At 40.9% G+C, this 13,797-nt stretch overlaps 1 protein-coding gene across 1 annotated transcript in view; it reads right to left on the bottom strand.

Annotated features, from left to right (window-relative positions):
• dnah1 (dynein, axonemal, heavy chain 1) overlaps nucleotides 1-13,797 on the bottom strand; it is a 367,482-nt gene that overhangs the window by 151,668 nt on the left and 202,017 nt on the right. The window contains exons 36-38 of the mRNA XM_073072534.1: nucleotides 9,217-9,371; nucleotides 7,382-7,559; nucleotides 1,214-1,408 (exon numbers count right to left, since the gene is read on the bottom strand). Of these exons, the coding sequence (XP_072928635.1) occupies nucleotides 1,214-1,408; nucleotides 7,382-7,559; nucleotides 9,217-9,371 (528 nt within the window). The remainder of the gene's footprint in view (nucleotides 1-1,213; nucleotides 1,409-7,381; nucleotides 7,560-9,216; nucleotides 9,372-13,797) is intronic.

The following is a 13,797-nucleotide window of genomic DNA, read 5'->3' as shown; positions in this document are numbered from 1 at the left end:
TCTGAGTCGGAAAGAAATCACCTCAGGCGCACGGCTGAAAGGAGACCCATAAAGGAATACTGCTTATAGCCTTGGCTATATCCAATAAAAAGCTCACATATGTCAGTTGATAACCTTGAGCCAACAAAATTTGAACATAATAGGTTGATCAGATAAGGAAAAGAATAAGGATTTCATGAGTACAGGGAGCAGCAACTTTGTGAAGACCAACAATTGTAGAAGTGGATGACCCCACATTGGAAATGTGGAGATTACATGGAGATCAAGAAGAACACCTGGCCAATATAGACACTTTTTCCTGGGTCCAATCACAAACAAAAGAAAATCTGCAGATGCTGAAAATCCAAGCAATACCACAAAATGCTGGAGTAACTCAACAGGCCAGACAGCGTCTATGGAAAATGTATAGTTGATATTTCGGGCCGAAACCCTTCATCAGGACTGCAGAAACAAAAAAGACGAGGACTCAGAGTCAGAAGGTGTGGGAGGGGAGGAAGAAACACAAGGTTATCGGTGCAATTGTGAGGAGTGAAATAACGAGCTGGGAAGATGATTGGTAAAAGAGATACAGGGCTGGAGAAGGAGGAATCTGATAAGAAAGGACAAAGGCCATGGAAGAAAGAAAAGGGGGAGGACCACCAGAGGGAGGTAAAGGGCAGATCAGGAGATGATGTGAGAGAGGGTAAAGTGAATTGGGAATGGTGAAGAGGAGGGTCATTACCAGTAATTTCCCTCCCCTCTGCTTCACCATTCCCCATTCCCAATTCTTGCACTAATCAATTTCCCAGTTCTTTACTTCACCCCTCTCTCCCCCACTCCTGGTTGAACCTATCACCTTGTGTTTCTTCCTCCCTTCCCTCCACCTTTTAACTCTGACTCCTCATCTTTTTATCCCCAGTCCTGCTGAAAGGTCTCAGCCCGAAATGTCAACTGTACTCTTTTCCATGGATGCTGCCTGACCTGCTGAGTTCCTCCAGCATTTTGTGTGTGTTGCCTTTTTTTCATGGGTACTACCTTTTCTCTTCTTTGACTGATTGTGGAAGTTCAGGGAAACCTAGTTAGTTAGTTTGTAAATTCACGTGCTTGTTAGTTGAGACACATCAGTAAATACAGATTCTCTCTGTGTCTAACCGATCATTATTATTGAGGTTGATCCTCGTAACAATAGCAACATAAACCTCTGAGGTGATCCAATACAGAAGAAGTTACTGACCTCCAGGAAATTATTAAAGAGTAGCTCCAGTTTCATTTTGTAGGGTTCTATGACTGGGGGTACTTTCCTAAGCCAGCATTCAATAAATGGCTTAAGTCCTAAAATGCTGGGCTCCAAGTAGACCATTCCACAACGAGAGACAGTGGCAGGAGAGGCCACTGCTAAATCCTCCACCTCAAACATCATTGTCATCACCTGAAAAAAAGGTAAAAAGATTATAAATGTCAAGTTACTTCTATATCAAGCTCTAAGATGAGGTAGTAAATTGGATTAGACATTGGTCTTGTGGGAGAAGCCAGAGACTGGTGGTAGACAGTTACCTCTCTGACTGGAGGGCTGTGACTAGTGGTGTGCCGCAGGGATCTGTGCTGGGTCTATTGTAGTTTGTCATCTATATCAATACTACGGATGATAATGTGATTGACTGGATCAGCAAATTTGCAGGTGACACCAAGATTGGGCGTGTAGTGGACAGTGAGGAAGGCTATCGAAGCTTGTGGTGGAATCTGGACCAGTTGGGAAAAATGTGCTGAAAAACAGCAGATGTAATTTAATGTAGGTAAGCATGAGGTGTAGCATTTTGGGAGGACCAACCAGAATTGGTTTTACAGTGAACGGTAGGGCACTGCAGAGTGCAGTAGAACAAAGGGATTGGGGAATACAGGTCCATAATTCATTGAAGGTAGTGTCACAGGTTGTAGAGAAAGGTTTTGGCACATTGGCCTTCATAGATCAAAGTTTTGAGTACAGGAATTACAGATGTTATGTTGAAGTTGTATATGACATTGCTACTAATTTGGAGTATTGTGTGCAGTTTTGGTCACTTAGACCATAAGACAAAGGAGCAGAATTAGGCCATTCAGCCCATCAAATCTGTTCTGCCATTACCTCATGACTGATCCTGGATCCCATTCAACCCCATACACCTACCTTCTTGTCATTTCCTTTGATGTCCCAATGAATCAGGAAACTATCCGTGACTTTAAATATACCCACGGAATTGGCCTCCACCGCAGTCTGTGGCACAGCATTCCAGATTCACTACACTCTGACTTAAAAAACAACTCCTCCTTACCTCTGTTCTAAAAGGTGACCCTTCAATTTTGCCCTCTGGTTCTGGATACCCCCACCATAGGAAACATCCACTTGACATCCACCTTATCTAGTCCTTTCAACATTCAGTAGGTTTCAATGAGATCCATTCTTCTAAATTCCAGTGAGCACAGGCCCAAAGCTGCTAAACACTTCTCATATGTTAACCCCTTCATTCTTGGAATCACCCCCGTGAACCTCCTCTGGACTCTCTCCAATGACAACACATCCTTTCTGAGATATGGGGTCCAAATACTCCAAGTGACCAGTGTCTTATAAAACCTCAGCAGTATCTCTTTGGTTTTTATATTCTATTCCCCTTGAAATAAATGCCAACATTGCATTTGCCGCCTTTACCACAGACTCAACCTGTAAATTAACCTTCTGGGAGTCTTGCACAAGGTCTTCTAAGTCTCCCTGCCCCTCTGATGTTTGAACTTTCTCCCCATTTATATAATTGCACTTTTGTTCCTTTTACCAAAATGAATTATCATACATTTCCCAACACTGTATTCCATCTGCCACTTTTTTGCCCATTCTTCCAATTTGTCTAAGTCCTGTTACAATTGCATTGCTTCCTCAGCACTACCTGCCCCTCCACCTATCTTTGTATCATCCACAAACTTTGCTACAAAGCCATCAATTCCATTATCTAAATCATTGACAAACAATGTGAGAAGCAGCGGTTCCAATACTGACCCCTGAGGAACACCACTAGTCACTGACAGCCAACCAGAAAAGGCCACCTTTATTCCCACTCGCTGCCTCCTGCCTGTCAGCCATTCCTCTATCCATGCTAGTATCTTTCCTGTAACTCCACAGGATTTTAACTTGTTAAGCAGCCTCATGTATGGCACCTTATCAAATGCCCTCTGAAAATCCAAGTAAATGACGTCCACTGCCTCTCCTTTGTCCACCTTGCTGGTTACCTACTTGATGAACTCTAACAGACTTGTCAGGCAAGATTTCCCTCTGCAGAAACCATGTTAACTTTTACATTTTATTATTAGTCTCCAAGTACTCCAAAACCTCATCTTTAATAATAGACTCTTACACTTTCCCGAACACTGAGGTTAGGCTAACTGGCCTATAATTTCCTTCCTTTTGCCTTCCTCCCTTCTTAAAGAGTGGAGTGTCATTTTCAATTTTCCAGTCCTCTGGGACCATTCCAGAATCAAGCATGATCTTGAAAGATCACGACCAATGCATCCGATATCTGTTCAGCAACCTCTTTCAGGACTCTGGGATGTAGACTGTCTAGAGTAGACTACATGATGTAGACTGTGTGATTTTTCCACTTTTGAGTTTGCCTAGCACTTTTTCCTTTGTAATAGCAATGGCACTCACTCCTGCTCCCTGACACTCACGGACCTCTGGCACACTGCTCGTGTCTTGCACAGTGAAGACTGATGCAAAGTACTCATAATGTTTATCTGCCATTTCTTTGTCCCCCATTACTACCTCACCAGCATCATTTTCCAGTGTCCAATATAAACTCTCATTTCCCTTTACTCTTTATATGACTGCAAAAACTGTTAGTATCCTGCTTCCTATTATTGGCTAGTTTGCCCTCATATTTAATCTTTTCCCTTCTTATAGCTTTTTTAGTTGCCTCTTGTTGGATTTTAAAAGCTTCCCAATCATCCAACTTCCCACTCGTGTTTGCTACTTTATATGCTCTTTCCTTTGCTTATTCTGCAGTCCTTAACTTCCCTTGTCAGCCACAGTTGCCTACCTCTGCCTTTTGAGAACAACTTCTTCTGTGGGACATATCTATTCTGTGCCTTGTGAACTGCTCCCAGAAACTTCAGCCATCTCCACTCCGCCATCATCCCTGCATATATCCTCCTCCAATCCATCTGGGCAAGCTCCTCTCTTATTTGAATTGAACTGAATTTATTACTTACTTCCTTCACATACATGAGTAAAATCTCCATCTAAATATGCAATATGTAGTCATTTGTAATAAATAGTATGTACAGCAGGGCAGTTAATATAGCGTAGAAATACAATTGTATCAGCGTGAATTAATCAGTCTGATGGCCTTGTGAAGAAGCTGTCCCATAGCCTGTTGGTCCTGGCTTTTATGCTACAGTACTGTTTCCCAGATGGTAGCAGCTGGAACAGTTTGTGGTTGGGGTGACTAGGGTCCCTAGTGATCCTCTGTAATTCCCTTTATTCCATTGCAATATTGATACATATGACTTATCCTTTTCCCTCTCAAATTGCAGTATGACTTCAATGATATTATGATCACTGCCTCCTAAGGGTTCCAGCTCCCTAATAAGATCAGGGTAATTACACAACACCTAATCTAAGATAGCCTTTCCCCAAGTAGGCTGAATCACAAACTTCTCTAAAAAGCCATCTTGCAGGCATTTAACAAATTCCCTCTCTTGTGATCTGACACCAACCCAATTTTTTCAATCCCCTTGCATATTGAAGTCCCCCATTACAATTGTGACATTACCCTTATTACAGGTCCACAATCCCTTATCCGAAATCCTTGGGGCCAGTTGCATTTCGGAATTCAGAATTTTTCGGATCTCAGAATCCCCTTTTATTGGTTCCGGGACCCCCCACGGATACCATAAAACAGGTATGCTCAAGTCCCTTTTTTAACCTGTCTCTGTGCAGGTGGACTTTAGGACCAGGCGGAGCTCCAGACCTACACACATCCTCCCGTATACATCATCTCTAGATTACTTATAATACCTCATACAATGTAAATGCTATGTAAATAGTTGTTATACTGTATTGTTTAGGGAATAGTGACAAGAAAAATATTTTACTTCCAACAAAAACATTCAATAAAACATAAAAATATACAGCTTCAAACGAACTGAATCAAACACATGGTAAATGACTTATTGGAATAAATGTCGAACATCACTGTCACTATAAAACTTCAGTAACTTGTCTTTCTGTTTCTTTAAATCATATACAGTGGTAGTTCTGACACCATATTGTTCAGTAAGACACCGCAAAGACACACCACGATCAAGCTTCTGCAATAACTCCACTTTCTGCGTTATTGATGATAGATGCTTCCTTTTTTTTCATTGTTACCCATATGGGTATCTGCAGCTCTTTTTACATTTTCACAGTGAAATTAAACACAAAGTCAACAGTGAACACAAAATGTCAGCGAACAGCAAATGCACATGTAACCTGTACGAGTGCTGAGCCACAATGGACGTCTGGTGGCCTCTGCTAGTGCTGCCACGTCGCACCTGAGTGACGTCAGCTGTTGGTGAAAAAAACTTCAGTTTTCGGAGCTTTTTGGATTTCAGAATTTCGGATAAGGGATTGTGGATCTGTACGTGCTTTTCTAGACCCCTTTGCAATCACAACTCCACAATGACTATTATTTGGACGCCCATATATGATCCTTTTAATTTTGTTTTTACCCTTGCCGTTTCTTAATTCTACCCACAATGATTCAGCATTCTCTGTACTCTACAGGAAAGGTGTAAATAAGACTGAAAGAGTACAGAGAAAATTGCTGGTTGTTGCTGGTACTGGAGGGAAGGCTGAACAGGTTAGAACTTTATTTCCTAGAACATGGAAGTCTAAGGGGAAATTTGATAGATATATATAAAATTGAGGGGTATAGATAGGGTAAATGCAAAAAGATTTTTTCCTCTAAAGTTGGGTGAGACTACAACTACAGGCCATCTGTTAAGGGTGAAAGGTGAAATGTTTTAGGGGAAAATGAGGGGAAACTTTTTCACTCATAGGGTCATGAGAGTGTGGAGTGAGCTGTGGTGGATGCGATTTCAATTTCAAGGCTTAAGAGAAGTTTGGATAGATAGTGGGGTATGGCTATGGTCTGGGTGCAGGTCAATGGGGCTGGACAGTTTGTGGTTTGGCACAGATGTGATGGGCCAAAGTGCCCCTTTTTGTGCTGTAGTTTTCTATGACTCTAATGTTAAAACATAGATCATTTGCAAACCAAGGGCTTTAGAATAGAATCCCTGCTACTGAATGTTCAAAATACTTAGCAGGTTAGACAATATTTGTGGAGGTTGGAATAAAATTTCGGGTGACAACCATTTATCATAACAGGAAGTTATTTCAGGTTAAAGTTTGTGGAAGAAGACAGTCAACAAGGAGAGATGAAAAAATACATATCAACAAGAAAAAATGTAGAATGATCTATGAAGTGCTTGGGTGGAGGCAAGAGAGATGAAATAAAGCGGAGAGATTTGAAGTAATTGGAATTTATTAAGTAAATTTTGTTAATGATTATAATAGAATGGTAGAGGGATGACGTGACTGCAGTAAACTGCAGAGTTGTGAACATAGTTCAGCACATCACAAGAACCAGCCTCCCTTCAATGCACTGTCTGAACTTCTCACTGCCTCAGTAAGCTCCCAGCATAAACAAAGACCCCACCCACCCCAGACGTTCTCTCTTCTCCCCTCTCTCTCTTGTACGATAAGATGGACTCTTGCCTTACATAGGCCTAAGAGAGGACACACAGTCCATTAACTTACTTGTGAAGAAAATAGCCATGGTTTGTATGGACTTATTTGCTTGCTTTGATTAACATTTTGCCTATCTATGCAGAAAAGTATTGTTTCCATGGCTTCCAATGGATCTCATGATATAATTCTGTAATGACAGTCAGTGAGTGTATGAGAACAATCATTTCATCACACATTCACTGTTGTGACTCAATATTTTGTCTTAAGTCAGCAACTCCCTGGCATGACACTGCTTATAGAAGATTGTGTATGTGTGTGGATGGGTGAGAGGGAGGAACGAGGCTTGGTTCACTGTTGATGCTTTGTCACATTGTGTTCTGCGCTGCCCCGCTGAGCATACTGAGCATGCTATGTTGGCGCTGGAATATGTTGCAACATTTGCGGCTGCTCCCAGTACATCCTTGGGTACATTGGTTGTTAACACAAACAACACATTTCACTGTATGATTTGATGAGACAAATAGGTCTGAATCTAATCTAAATCAAATTAATATCCAAGTTTATATGTTGCTGCGTCCCATAACTATTTGATTGCTGAGCCATGGGGATTTTCCATAGTTTTCATTGTTCTTCTTATTTACCTACCTCGGTGAGTTTGATTATTTCTCCAGAGCTGAGGCATAGCTTTTTGTTATCATCCAAGACAGTGTTCATGTTTTCAATCCATACAGCATCTACTGGCCCATCAAACATATACCATTTTTTCACTTGGTCAGTAGCTGCTGCTCCAACACGAATTAATGATGATAAAATGCCATCAGTCCTGCAAAAAGACATATTGAGTGTAGTGCTTGGATTCTCTTCTAAATGATAAATATATGGTAAGCTGAAAAGCATTGCAATTATTAGTAATGTTGGATTTCTTCATAATGCTTGCTTTAAAAGCATTTTATCAAATTTCTTGATAAACCAGTACAATTCTGAGGGATTGTTACATTGTAGAAGATCTGATCACTTGGACAAGATTCTAAGCTGAAACTCTGCGTCCTATTTCACATAAGCATACATATTCTGCAGCATACTTGAAAGCAACAGTTCAAGTTTATCATCATTTCAACTGTACAAATGTATACCACCAAACAAAACAACGTTCCTCCAGACCAAGGTGAACAACACAGTATACACACTCACACACACAAATCAAGGTAATATTACAAATAAATTAACAAACAATAAGGTGCATTTATGACACAAGTTAAAAAGGAAACAGTATAATACTACTGGCACTTCATATGTGGTGAGACCTGGGTGGTGGCAGGAAGTTCAGCAGTCTCATGGCCTGGGGGAAGAAGTTGTTTCCCATATTAACAATTCTTGTCCTAATGTTACGGTATCTCCTGCTTGCTGTTGGTGGGGTGGGGGGAGGGGTTGGGTTCAAAGAGACTTTTGGACAGATTGGAGGGATCAATGTCAATGCCAAAGGCCCTGTGTGCTCCCGGCAAATACCTCAACAGAAGAGAGATCCCGAAGATCCTCTCAGTAATCCCCACAATCTTCACAATTAGGGTCTTGAGATCAGTTCCTTTGTCCTGGTGAATATTTCCCTCAAAGAATATCACTAACTTTATTTATCTAGTCATTGTTATGTTGCTGTTTGATAGTTATTTGCCATACATAATTTGTTTTTCGTTTTTCCAACAATACTGCGATGTTTACTCCTCACTAGGTAATTAATGACCACTTAAGAGTTTTGCAACTACATTTCAGTCATGAAAGGCCCCGTGATAAATGCAAAACTTCTATCTGAGATCACAGAGTAATAATAATAAATGAAAGTGGATCAATATAGTGTCATTAAATATATTCTGCAACAGTATATATAATTTTTGCACCACCAAGTTTTAAACATTGCAATACTGCTCATGATATGTCGTGTGGAGTCACCATAAGGCAAGGGCTAAGATAATGTCCAGGCAAGGATAGTTGACAGATAGTGTGCAGTTAATCCAGGGAAGAAAGGTCCTTGAAGAGCTTGCTCCCTGTTGCACAGCAGGGGTCAAGAGCCATTTGATATAATGAAACAAGATAGGTGGAAATAAAAAATTCCAGAGTGATGTTTACTATTAGTCACTTTGCTAATTCCTAAGTATGTACTATTGACCTTTACCATTTAGCTTATTTTGGCTTTAATACCTGTATTACAGAAGTGCAATTCTGATTGATTATGCAAATAAGGAATTTGAACATTCACAAGCCTACCAACTGGTCAATATCTGTATCTAACTAGTCAATTTCTATATATTATTCCTTTATTCAAACTTTAGATGGGTTTGGTGACAAGGGTCATGCTGTTCCCCTGTGTACAAATAAATAAAGTGTGATTGATTAATTAATGCAAGTTGTCAGGGTATAGTTAATCAGCAACCACAGCAGCAATGTGATTTTGTGGTAGGGACTTAAAACAATCCAATTGTACTTACCATTCATGAGTTAATAGATCAAATTCGCCATACAGCTGACCCATGGTTATGGATTTGGGGTTGAGAATAAATACGGAGATTTTTTCATACTTTTCACCACTGACTGACATTTTCCCCTTTAAAGCTGTCAGTGCTTCTGCCAAGACTTCATAACACTAGGCAAAGGAACAAATTAGATGTACTACCTTACATTCCAAAGGAATTGTACTATTCCTATTGTAAAATAAATGTCATTTTATGCTGATTATAAAGTGATGGAACTAATTATAAATGGTTTTAATATCAGCATATCGCTGAGGGAAGCGTCAGCTATTATTCCATTTCTTATGACAATTGTACCTAGTTTGATACTGGAGTTAAAATAGTGCAGTCTAATTACTTATGGATTAATTTGGCTTTTAGATAATCAACTATATTTGAAGTTTGATGTTATTATAACATTGTAGGTTTTTGATGACTAGATATTTACCCTTATGTTTTATGAGGGCAAGTTCAAAGCTTCATCTTCCTGATCTTCTGCAGTCTTTTGTTGCGTCTAAGTCTAACCTCCCAGCTTCCTGCCGCTATTTGTACTCTTCCCTCCCCCATCTGCCATTCACCCCTCTTCACTTGGATCTACCCATCAATTACCAGCTCTTGCCTCAGCCCTTCCCCACATCTCTTTATACCGGTTATCAGTCCTGATGAAGGGTCTCAAACCAGAATGTCTACTGTCCATCTCCCTTCTACAGATTACATTAGGATTAATGCTTCCAGCCAGCAATGAAAACACAAGTTTTTGGTAACCAGATAGATATACATCTCTATAAAACTATAAAACCATAGGATATAGGAGCAGAATTAGGCCATATGGCCCATTCAATCATGGCTGATTTGTTATCGATCTAAACCCCTTTCTTCTGCTTTCTCCCCATAACTTTTGGCATCCTGACTAATCAAGAACCTATCAACCTCCACTTTAAGTATACACAATGATTTGGCCTCCACAGCCATCTGTGGCAATGAATTCCACAGATTCACCACCATCTGGCTAAAGAAATTATTCCTCATCTCTATTCAAAAGGGACATGGGTACAAGTGCAGACAGAGCAAAGAGTTAAATTGTACCACAGAGGCAAAATTCAAAAAAGCAAAGAATGCAAGATTGAAGGTGCTGTATTGTGTGTGTAGCCTTCGGAATAAGGTGGATAAATTCATGGTGCAATTAGAGATTGGTCAGTATGACGTTGTGGGCATCACTAAGTCATGGTTGAAAGAAGGCCATAGTTTGGAGCTTAACATCAAAGGATATATATTTTGTATTGAAAGGACAGGCAGAAAGGCATAGGCGGTGGTGTGGCTTTGTTGGTAGGAGATGGAATTACATCTTCAGAAAGAGGTGACATAGGGCCAGTGAATGTTGAATCTTTGTGGGTGGAGCTAAGAAACACAAGGGTAAAAAAAAATTATGGGAATCATAGTTAGGCCTCCAAATAGTAGACAAAATGTGGGGTTGAGATTGCAAAGGGACCTGGAAAAGGCATGTAATAAGGGGATTGGCACCAATTGTAATGTGAGACTTCAATTGTAATGTGAGACTTAAATATGCAAGGGGATTAGGAACCTCAGATTGATGTCAGATTGCAAGAGAGGAAATTTGTTGAATGCCTACGAGACGGCTTTTTAGAACAGCTTGTGATTGAGCCCACTTGAGGAAAGGCTGTCTTAGATTGGGTGCAGTGTAATAATCCAGATCTTATTAGGGAGCTTAACGTAAAGGAACCCTTAGGAGGCAGTGATCGTAATATCATTGAATTCATGCTGCAATTTGAGAGGGAGAAGGATAAGTCACATGTATCAATATCACAATGGAATAAAGGGAATTACAGAGGCATGAGAGAGGAGCTTGCCCAGGTGGATTGGAGAAGGATACTGGTGGGGATGACAGAAGACCAGAGATGGCTGAGTTTTCAGGGAACAGTTCACAAAGCACAGAACAGATATGTTCCACAGAAGAAGTAGTTCTCAAATGGCAGGGGTAGGCAAATGTGGTTGACAAGGGAAGTTAAGGACCGCATAAAAGCCAAGGAAAGGACATATAAAATAGAAAAAGGGAGTGGGAAGTTGGATGATTGGGAAGCTTTTAAAATTCAACAAAAGGCAACTACAAAAAAACTATAAGAAGGTAAAAGATGAAAAATGTGGACAAACTAGCCAATAATATAAAGCAGGATACTAGAAGTTTTTTCAGGCAGATAAAGAGTAAAGGGAGATGAGAGTTGATATTTGACCACTGGAAAATAATGCTGATGAGGTAGAAATGGGGGACAAAGAATTGGCAGACACAAGCAGTGTGTCAGAGGTCCACGAGCATCAGGGAACAGGAGTGAGTGCCATTGCTATTACAAAGGACAATGTGCTAGGGAAACTCAAAGTTCTTAAGGTGGATAAGTCAGTTGGACCAGATGGACTACATCCCAGAGTCCTGAGAGAGGTAATAATAGGCATCTGTTAGTCTCGTGAGACCATGGATTTGCGCCTTGAAGGTTTCCAGGGCGCAGACCTGGGCAGGGTTGTATGGGACACCGGCAGTTGCCCATGCTGCAAGCCTTCCCCTCTCCATGCCACTGATGTTGTCCAAGGGAAGGGCACTAGGACCAAAGCAGCTTGGCACTGGTGTCGTCGCAGAGCAATGTGTTGTTAAATGTCTTGCTCAAGGACACAACACGCTGCCTCAGCTGAGGCTCAAACCAGTCACCTTCAGATCACTAGACCGATGCCTTATCCACTAGGCCACGCGTCAACACAAGAGAGAGGTTGCTAAAGAGATAAAAGATGTATTGGACATGATCTTTGAAGAATCACTTGATTCTGGCATGGTCCCAGAAGACTGAAAAATTGAAAATGTCACTCCATTCTTTAAGAAGGGAAGAAAGCAAGAGGAAGGAAATTATAGGCCAAGTTAACCTAACCTCAGTGGTTGGAAGGTGTTGGAGTCTATTATCAAGGATGAGGTTTCTGAGTACTTGGAGACTAATGAAAAAGTACATCAAAGTCAACATGGTTTCTGTAAAGGGAAATATTGCCTGACAAATCTGTTAGAGTTCTTCAAAGAAGGAACAAGCAGGGTGGACAAAGGAGAGGCAGTGGATGTCATTTACTTAGATTTTCAGAAGGTGTTTGATAAAGTGCCACACATGAGGCTGCTTAACAAGATATAATCCTATGGAGTTACAGGAAAGATACTGGCATGGATAGAGGAATGGCTGACAGGCAGGAGGCAGTGAGTAGGAATAAAGGAAGCCTTTTCTAGTTGATTGCCAGTGACTAGTGTGTTCCTCAGGGGTCAGTATTGAGACTGCTACTTTTCACATTGTTTGTGATTTGGATAATGGAATTAATGGCTTTGTGGCAAAGTTCGTGGATGATACAAAGATAGGTGGAGGGGTAGGTAGTACTGAGGTAGCAATGGGATTGCAGCAGGACTTGGACAAATTGGAAGAATGGGCAAAAAAGTGGCAGATGGAATACAGTGTTGGAAAATGTATGATAATGCATTTTGGTAAAAGGAACAATAGTACGGATAATTATCTAAATGGGGAGAAGGTTCAAACATCAAAAGTGTAGAGGGACTTAGGAGTCCTTGTGCTAGGCTCCCAGGAGGTTAATTTACAGGTTGAAACTGCAGTAAGGAAGATAAATGCAACATTGACATTTCTTTCAAGGGGAATAGAATACAAAAGCAAGGAGAAAATACTGATGCTTTATAAGACACTAGTGAGGCCGCACTTGAAATATTGTCAACAGTATTGGGCCCCATATCTTGTATGTATTGTCATTGGAGACAGTCCTGAGGAGGTTCATGAGGATGTTTCCAGCAATGAAGGGGTTAACATTTGAGGAGCGTTTAGCAGCTTTGGGCCTGTAGTCACTGGAATTTAGAAGAATGCAGGGGGGGGGGGGAATCTCATTGAAACCTACAGAATGCTTAAAGAACTAGATAAGGTGGATGTGAAGGATGTTTCCTCTGGTCAGGGTACTGGGAATCAGAGGGCACAGCCTCAGAACTGAGGGGTGGCCTTTTAGAATAGAGGTAATGAGGAATTTTTTAGCCAGAGAGCAGTGAATCTGTGGAATGCTCTACTACAGACTGTGGTGGAGGCCCAGTCCATGGGTATATTTAAAATGAAAGATGATATTTTCCTGAATGGTCACGGTATCAAAGGATATGGCGAGAAGGCAGGTGTATGGTTGAGTGGAATTCGGAATCAGCCATGATGAAATGGCAGAGCAGGCTCGATGGGCTGAATACCCTAATTCTGCTGCTATGTCTTATGGATGTTCTTGTATGTTGAGGCTGTGCTCTGTGGTTGTAGACTCTCCCACTATCGGAAACATCTTCTCTACGTCTAGTCTATCTAGGCCTTTCAATATTTGATAGGTTTCAGTGACATCCCCCCCCTCACTCTTCTAAACTCCAGCAAGTACTGGCCCAGAGGCACCAAACGCTCCTCATATGTTAATCTCAATCATTCTTATGAACCTCCTCTGAACCCTCTTCAAGATCATTACAATAGATATAGATATAAATTTTGCATCGTT

Source organism: Hemitrygon akajei, chromosome 19 (assembly GCF_048418815.1).
Source record: "Hemitrygon akajei chromosome 19, sHemAka1.3, whole genome shotgun sequence".
NCBI classification, from domain to species: Eukaryota; Metazoa; Chordata; class Chondrichthyes; order Myliobatiformes; family Dasyatidae; genus Hemitrygon; species Hemitrygon akajei.
Note: the sequence above shows the minus strand (reverse complement) of the source record. Positions and strands in the feature narration are given on the sequence as shown.